This window comes from Grammomys surdaster, unplaced genomic scaffold, assembly GCF_004785775.1.
Source record: "Grammomys surdaster isolate TR1022 unplaced genomic scaffold, NIH_TR_1.0 126124, whole genome shotgun sequence".
NCBI classification, from domain to species: domain Eukaryota; kingdom Metazoa; phylum Chordata; class Mammalia; order Rodentia; family Muridae; genus Grammomys; species Grammomys surdaster.
The window spans coordinates 4,104,497-4,116,762 of NW_021620932.1; the positions used below are offsets into that span (position 1 = coordinate 4,104,497).

The 12,266-nt window shown below is 38.7% G+C and overlaps 1 protein-coding gene across 2 annotated transcripts in view; it reads left to right on the plus strand.

Annotated features, from left to right (window-relative positions):
- The first annotated feature begins 985 nt into the window (after nt 1-985).
- Nucleotides 986-12,266, plus strand: part of Klhl1 (kelch like family member 1) — a 350,430-nt gene continuing 339,149 nt past the window's right edge. The window contains exon 1 of one of the 2 annotated variants that reach the window (XM_028756561.1): nt 986-2,207. In XM_028756561.1, the coding sequence (XP_028612394.1) occupies nt 1,696-2,207 (512 nt within the window). In that variant the 5' untranslated portion in view covers nt 986-1,695. The remainder of the gene's footprint in view (nt 2,208-12,266) is intronic. The other variant, XM_028756563.1, reaches the window with a different exon arrangement.

The window sequence follows — 12,266 nt, forward strand, 5'->3', positions numbered from 1 at the left end:
ATTACAAGAAGGGACATCGCTGTATTCCTGATGCAGTGAGGAGTGGGCTCACAGCTTTCCTGACCCTCTAGTCCTGAACAAAGGTTATCCAGCTCTATTTTAAACGCTCATAAAGAAAAAGATAAGATAAGGATATTTTAAAGTATTTTTAAAGAAAGGAACCATAGTCCTCATCAGTCTGAAAGAAAAAGAAAATCAGCTTCCTTTCCAACCAGGCATCTATTTGCAGGACAGTAGCTTTTGCTTGTTCTGACTCTCTGTGCATTTTATATCATGATTATGTATGAGAAGTTATCCTTTCAAATATTCTGCTATCATTTTATTCCATTTTTGTTCTGTATCACAAACTGTTTTGCTCCTGATGCTCTCATCAAACACTGATTTTTGCCAAGCCTGTGGCTTATATCCAGCCCATTTTCAAATTTTTGCCTTGAGTCTCTGGTCCCCGGAGGTGAGGCACTGTCTGGCTGCATTAATAGCAGAGCCACAATGTAAGTGCCAGGACGATGGCATCATCACACTTTGATGACAGCATCTCTGCTTTTTTCTTTTTCTGTGTCTCATACAGAGAAAAGGAAGGCTAAAGGTTAAAGGATGTGGCTTATTAAATAATTCAAGCCATTAACCTGCAACCTGCACACCGCGGCGGCCTATTAAGTTTACACTGCCATGATTCATGTTTGGTGTTTACTGATGCTAAAGCATTTTGCCTGTTTGCTTTACTTTTATTGCTATACAGTAATGTAGAGAGGAAGGAGGGTGAAAAAAGGTGACAGACTTACGCAAGGGGACAATAAGAGCAGCAGACTCACTTGCATAAAGAAGATTGAAGTCTTCCCTCCCTCCCTCCATCTCTCAGTATAGGCCCCAGTGCACATCTGCGTCACTTACAGGGGGGGAGGGGGAGGCGCTGAGGCAGAGAGAAAAATCCTACTGTGAAGACCTTGACAGCTTTCCTGGGCGGGCTTTTCTTTGGCTGCTCTATGTTTTTTCCCGGGATATTTATTTTTCGCCTTTACAAACTGACTATATAAAACCGCCCCTTTTCTTGTCTCAGAAAGCATTTGACTGTCCTTCGGACACCTGGCAAGCTATCAGGGTATTCTCCCAGAGGACAGGGACAGGGAGCAGGTGCACGGACCCGGCTTGGGGTTGGGGGTGCACTAGTTCTCGACTTGAGGCTCTTTTTTCTCTGCACTCATCAAACACGGAACTCTGAGCTGCGAAGACAGGAGATTTGAATAGCTTCCAAACCAAGGCACGGAGTGTGTACCAGTGCAGTGGATCCAGCTGCTGCCACCTCTGGAGCAGGGGAGAGCTCAGACCTCCCTCCCTTCCTTTTGCATTTCCAGCCTCTCTTCCCTCCGGGTGGTCAACACGGGGGTCCCTGCAAGCTACTCGTGGATTCTAAGCCCCTGGTATCCCAGGACTTCATTCGATCTAGACCGGAGCTTTCCCAAACCTCAGATCCCAGCAAAACGACTGGGACTGAGCCACCAGGCTCTGCAGCGCGCTCAAGGTGCTGGTGTGTTTGCCTGGTGAGGCGCACAGCCCGCTTAGCCACCTTTGGCACTCCGTGTACACGGGGCACATTCTGCCTAGTCCTCTTGTCTCCAGAAGCCACTGGTCACCCCAGTACACTCGCCAGGTTACTGGTGTGTGAGCTGCAGTCCCTTGGTTCTCCGTGCATTAAGCATGTCCGGCTCCGGACGAAAAGACTTCGATGTGAAGCACATCCTGCGACTCCGCTGGAAACTCTTCAGCCATCCCTCGCCAGCCTCCGGTAGCCCAGCGGGGGGCAGCTGCCTGCAACAGGACAGCGGAGGAGGCAGCTTTGAGCATTGGGGTCCTAGCCAGAGTCGACTGCTCAAAAACCAGGAAAAGGGCAGTGTGAGCGCTTTCTGGAAAAAACCTTCCTCCTCTTCATCATCATCATCATCATCATCATCGTCGTCGTCTGCTTCATCCTCTCCTTTCAATCCGCTGAATGGCACCCTGCTACCAGTTGCCACGAGGTTGCAGCAAGGGGCTCCCGGGCAGGGCACCCAGCAGCCCGCCAGGACTCTTTTCTACGTGGAGTCCCTAGAGGAGGAGGTAGTGACAGGCATGGACTTTCCTGGACCACAGGACAAAGGATTGGCCCTGAAAGAGCTCCAAGCGGAGCCTGCCAGCTCTACCCAGGCAACAGGTGAAGGATGTGGACACAGGTACAGTAAGTTCCCACGGATGGAGCAGGTGTCAGGATAGTTCCTTGTTGCCGGTCATCCTGCCCACCTCGTGTTCTCTCCTAAAGTTTGAATGCTATAGGATGAAAATATGAGCTACATGCCAGCCAGGTTTCTTATTACCCAAGTTGCAGTCTCATTAAAACTTTGCTCATTAATTTCCATCGGCTCAAACATACAGTTTTTTAACAAGTTTTTAGACGTATAACTATCGAGTGGATATGCATACCTAGGAGAACCTACAGGTTGAATGGTTCTCATTTCTTAAATGATAGTGTCCTTCCATCACCCTTTGTCATTAAGTCTTTCCATTATCTGCTGTGGGTGAAGTCAGCTTTGAACACCATCAAAATGCATTTCATGTACTCTTCCTGTGGCTGATTTAGCATGATTTTTTCAAATAGCTGTGTTTTGACCCTATGTGTGAGAAATAAGAACCGAAACACTGTCATAGCTCTGAGCTGCCACTTCATCACCACTGCCATCACTTTCTTTCGACCACTTTCTGCTCACGTGTGCTTCTGTCCGTGCAAGAGTTAGAATTAAACTCCACAGACATTTCTGGGGAGCTATTGCGATTTTTTTTTGTCTCAGAATAGAACTCTGCATACAAAAATACTGAAGTAACATTTATTCCCAGTTTATTTCAAGCATAACATTCTGCATGGACTTTTGTTACAGTAAAGATTCAGAAGATCCTTGAGACACATGCAACTCTTAAGTTTCACAGTTTTTAGAATACTGAGTCATTATTATTCTAAATACATCATTTTTCATTTGAGCATATGATGAGGATATGAAAGGATTTGCATTTAGATTCATATGATATCAGAATACATTAGAGGAGAAGAAATAGACTAGAAATTCTAGAAAATGATAACTAATATGCTAAAAATGTTAAATCACCTCTGAATATGCTAAAAATGTTAAATTACCTCTGATAAACAAACTAGAAACAAGAAATTTTGAAGTTTTATTTAATTGAATCATTTTTAATGAACTACATTGTTTGGAAAATATATATAATAAAATGATACACATTTTAATTTCCTTGACAAATGGGATGGTATAAGTCACCATTATTTTTAACATTTTTAATCACATGCTATTGCAATTATAAGAGCCTTGTTCATATTCCACTGATATATTGACATGATTAATGTAACACAAGACCATTGTTTACTGAAGAAAATTAGTTTGCAATGTTCAAGTATGCCAAAAGTTTTTCACACATGATGCCTAAATCTAAGTTTTTCTGTCATCTAGTGAAGTAATATAGTTGATTCAAATTATAATAGGCAGATGTCATAAATATCATGGAACTTTGAGAGTCCATCTATTCACTAGATACTTAGAAAGCTTAACTATTTAAATTTTGCTGGATTTTTGAGTAAAGAGAAAGGCTTAAGGGGTAGAGAATTTCTGAAAAATATTTACCCTGTAGTATATTTTGAATGAACAACTTTATTGAAACATAGTTTTCCATTTTTATTTATTCTTTAGTAATTTCATACAGCAATGCAAATATTTAGATCATATATGTACCCTATTCTATGCTAAAAGTCTTCCTGGATACTTACAGAAACCCAATTAATATCTTCTTCCTTTTAAAGGATGTTTGATACTCAAATAGCTCAGAAAATAGTATAAAGCACCATATATGCAGATATATAATTAAAAATTTCAAATTAAATAGAAATAGCTAGAATTTTCAGAATAGCTATCTTTTATATTGAAAGAACTATATTTTATGAAATTTTAATGAGTAAAGTTGTTTTAGTATCAGCATTTTACAAAAACTTTAGTAAAGTTGAAATTGGCAAGTACTAAAGGAGAACTGAGATAATAGATTATAATCAAGCTTAAAATGTAAAACTAATAACCAAGAAGCCAGCTAGAAATAATCTGTCAGGTTTACTTTTGGAAATACCTCATTTCTTTTAATCACAATTAGTTGTAAGTGGCAAGAATTCTGGAAACAATTCAATTACCAACCAAAATCTTTTTTACTTTTGGAATCAGTGTATCATAAAATCTTGTATATTGAATCTGTTGAAAGTAACTTCAATTTCTTTAGAATTTCTACCAAATTTCTCAGGAATGTTGATAAATGTGACATTCTTTCTAGCAACTACTGACAGCCTGTTTTTTGCCTTTTTACAATTTTACAGAAAATTGACTCTGTGCTCATAACTGATTGAGACGCACCCAGTAAATGTAGCAATTAGTCATTCTCAGTACATGGTATTTTAATTTCTAATAAGCATAGGGCTCATTGACCAGGCAACATAGGACTTCCAAAGTAAAATACTGAGAACAATCTTTATTTGAACTTACAAATGTATTCTAACATGTTGGAAATACTTGCTGAATGTAGATCTAACATGTAGAAAAGCTGTATAGTAGTCATAGTAATGAATGATAAACAAACTAAGCAGCACTTGTTTATTCTTGTTTATATCACTAAGATATAAATTTTGATAGAACTTAAAAATTATCATATTTCTTATCAACTTTCCACTGTAAAGTTATCTCAACCATAAAGCAAAGGTGAGCCTTCTGTTTTTTCTTTTTTCTTTTTATTTTGTTTAGCACCAAATAGAAATACTGTTTTACATGACTATAAATCCTCAGTTGGTTAAACCTGTTTTTTAGAACTGCAGGTAGAGAACATTCGGAAGAAAGCTACTCACGACTTTTGAATACTGGAAGGATCAAATTTTCATGGACTTGAAGCATAAAGATTCCATGACAGATATAATCCAACTTTCAAAATGGTGCCTTATCACACCATTCAATACCTATCACTTTATAACATGATAAACAAGTCTCAGTCTTACACTTTCTTGCTCATATCCTTAAACAGACAAAAAGCAACATATTCTCACACTTATGTTTATATCATTTATACGATACATGACATTGTGTGGTTCATATACATTTATGTATCATAGCTTTCTAATTGCTATTAGAGAAAAATTACCATGTTTTACCTGTTTGTTATTTCTGCTTTATTTATAGTTTATTCACCTGATTCCTTGTTTTTAGCAAGGACTTAGACAAGAATTCCAAAAATCTCTCTCTAAATCTATGCCTCCTATGATCTCTAGTCTCATATATTCACCTTTCCATCTGACCTGTAGGGTAAGTGAGGAAAAGAAAATTTGAATATAAATATCTACAGAATTTAATTAAACTTCATTTTGTCTTATTCAGTTTCTTTCTCCATCTCAGGGGCTCTTCACATATTAGTGTGAGCAAGTAAGAAATCCATGGTGATGTTTATCACCATCGATAGAGGTTTTGTTTATAAATGTTCTTTTCAATCCAATATTTCTCTATCTCAAATGTTTATTCCTGTCCTAAGTTAATGTCTTCTTCCAGTTCCATGATCGTCTGTATTACATCACCATCAAGCTTCATTTTCCATTATATCATCCGCTCACTCATAACACCGAAGTCAAGAAAAATGATATCATTAGAGAATGACCATCTTTCCATGTCCATTGTTCTGCTACTGACCCCGCCCCCAAGAGTTCTACCAAATCAGAATTACTAATTCAAGAATTAGAGATCACAATCCAGCTCATAACATGCTCACTGGTTATCATGGTGATGAAAAAACAAATTCTTAACTTCAAAAAGGAAAAGAGATATTTTATTCTGGAGTCAAATATGAGTGACTGTGTCCTAGCAACATGGACTTATGTTACTCCAAATTCCATGTTCTGATGTGAAAACAATTCATGACATTTTTACAATAACTGAACAAAGAAAGTGATGAAGAATGGTACTTTTAAAAGTCATTGTTGGAAACATTAAGCAGATAGTAACAGCGAGGTGAAATCTCACTTATAGGAATCGGATCGGATATTATCTGATGACTCTTAGCCTTTAGCATGGTGAAAACTAACGGTTAGTTAAGTGACTAAATTCCAAGGTCTTTTATCAGTTAGTCACAGAGTGTTTGGTCTGACAGGGAATAGAAAAAGAATGGAGATTTCGAGGGCTATAGATAGCCCAAGATAAAGTATAATTAGTTTCTGGTCCTGCAACAGTTAGAGCTATTCACCATCATTGCAGTTTTAGTTTGCCTTCAGCCTTTCCAGATATAACTTCTTCTAGGAATTTTGATTCATAGAAGGTAGCTACCTATGGTAGGTGTGATTTACCATCTATCTGCAAGCTGGACAGCACTTCTGAATAGCCATGCACCTCTGACTATCACATTCAGAGTGTTCTGTATAAATTATCAGTGCACTGGCCTCACAAACTTATTTTCTCTTCTCTGGTAGTTGTGCTTCCTCAACCAGCCATGCCCAAATTTACTTTTCCTCATTAATGGGATGCTTCAAATAAAACCTCTCTACTGTTCTCAGTGAAATCCTCCATCTCCTAACAACACTCTCTGTGTTGTGTTTTTGAGTAACTATATGGTATTTTCTCATCAATTTGTATGGAAGATCATGACACATGTTAATATCTGTGTTGGCTTTAACATGTGTCTCTAATTGAAAATTCTAAGTGGAGAGGCTGTGTCTATTTTACATATCATTTTGCTTCTGCATTAAAGCATGTCCATAAACAATGTGGAATGATGAATATTTTTAATGATTACATTGCATTGGGTAGCACCAAGAACTTGGTTATTGATAGAATAAATGCTGAAATTTGGTGCCGTGTCAGTTTAAAATCATAACACCCCATGATCATGGTGCAGTTATTTATTTCATTGGTATTAGAAAACACACAGTTATTTGCTGATGTGTGGTTTGTTGAGTGTATTTCAGCGTTTCACTGATTAATTATGTGAGTTTGTCCTAAAGTGAAAAAATACTGGTTTTAGTTAGTAAAAGTTTCATAGAACATGTGTTTTTGAAGGTTGAAAACATCTTTAATTTATTCTATGAGAATTTCATTTTTTGTTTGCAATGTATTTTGATCATATCAACCCCCACTTCTGCTCTGTAATTCCTTTTTTTGCATCTTCTCAAACTCTGTTCCCTTCCATTTCATGACTTTTTTCCTTTATTATATCATCCTAGTGTATCAAATTAGTGCTTCCCAAATATGTAGATGATTGTTAAGACATTCAGTGGAATGTGAACAACCTACCAGTTGTTACAAACCCAAAGGAAAGAGGCCACCAATTGCTCCCACTACCTGTACTTACTATATAACCTCATCTAGAAATGGAATCATATGAGATAGGCCCCATCTTGCTGGAGTTTTGACTTGGTTGATCTTTTTCAGGTCTTGTACTGGTTACCACATGGGCTATAGGTTCACTAGTACAACAGCTCAGCTGTCACGTTCCAAACTTTCATGTTTCATAGCCTTACTCAAAATCTTCTAGGTCTTAAATTCTTTTGCAACATGCTTTCCAGCTGTTCTTTGAGCCCCAGAGGAGAGAACGTCAAGACAGTTGTTTCATTTAAGACTGTCCACTACCATTCACCTGTTTACATGACTTTACTTCATTATGAGTCTCTGTATTAACTACTCCCAACTGCAAAAAGAAACTTCTCTGATTATGGCTGACAGAAGTTTAGACCTATGAGTATGAACGTAAATATTGAGAGAACCATTTGAGCACATGACTGTGAAAGGCCATGTTTGACATCAAAGAGTTAACCAGGGCAGGCAGCTGAAAGGGGATATGGTGTTGTCAATTGGGATCATATTGATACTTTTACCTCCTCTTACACGTACATACATAGAGACAAGCACATATACATTTGGTGGATGGAGCTGAGTCCACAAGCCACACTTTATTCCTTCACTCTAGCTTTCATATACTTTCTTAGACAAAAGTTCTTTAGAAAATTACCTCATAATAAAATATTACACAAAAGAGGATCTACAGAGAGATGTTGATGTTAAGTTCAAAGCCATGTTTGATTCCATAAACTCAATATAAGTTCAAAACAACAGTCTCACATGGCCTCACTTTACCATAGTGCACACCTGTGGCTTTATCCTTGGACCTGACCTAGGATGAATTCTTTTCCTTGGTCACAAATCTGTTCCAAGCCTGCTTTCTTATCCTAGTGCAATTAGTCTGTGACATGTGAAGGTTTACAGATCTCTATTTGCAGTTTTTTTTCAGAGAGCAGAAAATTATTTGTATAAATTATGAATTCTACAAAATCATTATCAGGAATTATGAAATCATCATTTTGTCTACACAGCATCCCTACATGATAGTACATCTTCATCGATCTGCAGAAAATCTGCCCAATAGGGTAGGCTAATGTCCAGGAATCATTAGGCTGTGTAATAGTGACAGAAAACGTCTATCAGTAACAAAAAGCAATCTGGGGATAAAAATTTCTGAAGGCCCTGGAATTCAGAGCTTAGCCATCACAGCCATGCACAGTGGTGGGCCATCTTCAGAAAACTTATTTGCCATATGTTTGGCCTTTCCTAAATGGCTCCTGATACATGAGCATTTAGTAAAGTAATAGTAGTAAGTTGCGTCTTGAATTGGGACCTCCACAGCCACAGAACTTTCACCAGGTTAATATGCAGTTAATATGCAAGAATTTCTTCTTGTGGAGTAGAATTCACATCTATTTTGAGAGCTGTTTCCTGTCCTATATCATTCATGAGACTATTGTACCAATAAATACATCTTGCTTGGATAGTCAGAATTGGAGCACACAGTGTTTATTTAGAAGTAGATAAAAGCATCAGTGTCTTCCCTCCATTAGCTTGCATGGTACTTTTTGACACCATGAAAGTTAGCCATCAGAAAGTGTACTTTCTGAACTTCACCATCAGGAAGAGTAGTTCCTAGAGAGCAAAAATATAAAAAAAAACCATAAAAATTAAAAAATAAAGATTGATTTTTCTATGTCTTGCAGCAAAAGTGTGCTGGCTTCAGAAACAGGATGGTATGCATTGCTGTTACAATACACCAAGAACACGGCAAATTATAAAAGAAAGCATTTGACTGGGCTTATAATCAGGGGACTAGAGCCCATGATTATGGAGTGACAATGTAGTAGAAGGAACAGACATGGGAAACACACTAGAGATGACCCCTAAAACACAGTTTATAGCTTATTGAAAGTCTTATTCCAACCTGCTGGAATTATATCAGATATTCAGACTGAAGTGTAGCACCTAGTGTCCAGAGCACAGGCTTTTGAAGGCAAAAACAATGCTCTGGCAGTTGGATATGCAGCTCAGCTGGGAGAGGTCTTTGCTTAAGCAAGCACTTTATCAGAAGTGAATATAAGCAGTTAGCTGGAGGGAGTTTTGCACAAGCAGGTATTTTAACAGTAGCTAAGTTGAGTTAGCTAAGATATCTTGACCTTGAGTTCTTAGAAGAGATTTGGGTACTTTTTCACAGAATTCTCTATCAAGGAGACCAACTACTGGTTACATCTTATGATTTCAGCAAGAACACAAGATCAAGGAAAATCCAAACAGTCTTGTCGTATTATCTCCTGGTTCCATGGACAGGAGTAAGTTTTATTAGCTATCCACACCTCAGAATTATTTCCTGAGGAATTTTCCCTTAACTATTGTAACATTTCTTGCTGTGATTAGGTGCCTTGTTCCATCCTGAGACACCAGCAAATATTTATTGCCTAAACCAATAGTTCAGATTTCAGTAAAGTCCATTTTCCAATGTTTCCAAGACCCATTTCCTACCACCTAGATCCCTGTGGAATCTATCTTCCACATTTTGTTGCCTGACACATCTAAAAATTGTATCCTTAATTAGGATTAAAATTTTGGAACATAATGACTGCTTCTGAGTTCAGCAGTTTCTGTGGCTCTTGTGTGAGTGCCTTAGTGAAGATTGATAACCATTTGCCTTTCCAGATTCACAGCATCGATGGTCCTGGATTTTCCTATGTAGCCAGTTCTTGTTTCACACAATCCATCTCACTCCTGGGTACATTCTGAGCTGTTAGGTAAGCTGGTTTACCAAGACCTGGACTGCTCAGATTCATTCTGAGGCCAATTCCCAGGCAGAAGTCAGCTGTTCTGTCTGTCGACTCTGGTTTCTGGGGAAGATTCCTTTTTGGTGCTCTTTGTAAATGAATAATGGCCACATTCTTGTATAACCAGATAGCTTCCAAAATAGCTAAGATTTTGTGGTAGTTTGAATATGTATGGTCCCATAGTTTCATGTGTCTGAATCCTTGATCCATAGGGAGTGACATTATTAGGAAGTATGGCCTTGTTGAAGTAGGTGTAGAATTGTTGGAGAAATATGTCACTATCAGGGTGGCTTTGAGATCTCCTGTACTCAAGCTACAGTCAGTGAGGTACATGATCTCCTTTTGCTGCATGGAGAAGATGTAGAACTCTCAGCTCTTTGTCTTGTACTGTCCTCCTGTACCTTTCTATATTTCCTGCCATGATGATAATGAAATAAACCTCTGTAACTGTAAGCCAATCTCAAAAAAATGTTTTCTTTTATAAGAGTTGTCATGGTCATGGAGTATCTTATGTCTTTTCATGCCATGGATAGAAATCTTTTTCCACTGGATAGAGCCCCTTGGATGTAGTCCATGGTGAAAGCCTATCAGCTATCAGTGTATATGGTGAGAGCTGTGTTTGTCCCCAAGTATAGTACTTGGATCAAAGCTCAGCTCACTGAGCTGAGTATCCCAGCTGACATATTGTGCTCAGATAATATTATGTCATCTCTACTACCCCTGTCTACCTTGCCATCTTAGAAGAAAGTATCCCCATCTGTATTATCAGGGTTCTCTAGAGCCACATAATTTATTAAATGTCTCAATATATATTGTAGTGACTTATGGTCTGCAGTCCAACTAGTCAGACAATGGGCAGCTGTGAATTTCTAGAATCTAGTAGTTGCTCAGTAACCACAAGGTTAGTTGTTCCAGCTGGTCTTCTGTATAAGCTAGACTCATGAAGAAGTAGATTCCAATAGATGTACTTGTAAGTGGGAGAAGAGGATCTACATAGGCCTCCAATAGAAGGTGTGGCCTAGGTAAAAAGTATGTACCATCATGCTTGGATCTGGAATTAGCTTTGTCCCAGGCTGACCTTGAACTCAGCGATCTACTTGCCTCAGTCTCCTGGGATTAAAGTTGTGTGTTACCTTACCTGAGATTTTCATGGCCACTATGCCTCAAGATCTGGATCAAAATATGTCCTTCATTTCTGGATTGTAGTTCATCCCAGATATAGTCAAGCTAACAACCAGGAATAGCCATCACACTATCTGTGAATGATATGCTGTTTTGTGTCCTTGATGGGATGTTAGTCCAATTACTCCTGGTAAACTAGGTAAGAAAATTCACCACAAGGACCTACAAGATCTTTTTGTGGCAGGAAACAGACCTGGTCTAGGGCTAATGTCTTGTAAAGTGAATGTAGGATTGATCCAGAAGCAGAGCTTGGATTCGTCCACTAGAACATCAGCTATCTATTTCTCAGGTGCACCTCTCAAGAGGGTATCAACAGAGTTCATGACTGTCAGAAATAGTTTCTAAAGCCAATTTGTCAGATATTTTTGCCAGCAGGTTGGTGGCAGCTATGGCCCTCATACTTGCTGTATATCCCACTGCAACCGGGTCCAGTCTCCTGGGCAGATATGCCATCAGTCCCTTCTGTGGTCCCAGGGTTTGTTTCCTCAGCCCTCAACTCTGCCTGTCTCCTGCCACACAAAGACCTTGTGGGTCTCTGAACTACTGTATGTGGTGAATGGTCTGATTTAGTTTACCAGGAGTCTCCAGCCTTTTCCATGTGCAAGTGGAATAGCTTAATAATATCTGGGTGGTCCATGCTAGGGCAGACATTAGTATCTTTTTCAAGGCTTTAAATACCCTCTACTCAGTCTCAGTTCATTACAAAATCTGCAAAGCCACAGAGAGGCTTGACTATCCCAACAAATTCAGTTTACCATAGCAACATGTATCAAGCCACCCTAGAAATTTCTATACTGGTTGTTGTTTCTGCTGCTGTTTGTTTGATGTGTGTATGAAAATTTGCAGGACTTTGCAAGATGGCTGAAATACAGTTGTGGGAAAGGATTTGCTGTCCTTCCTC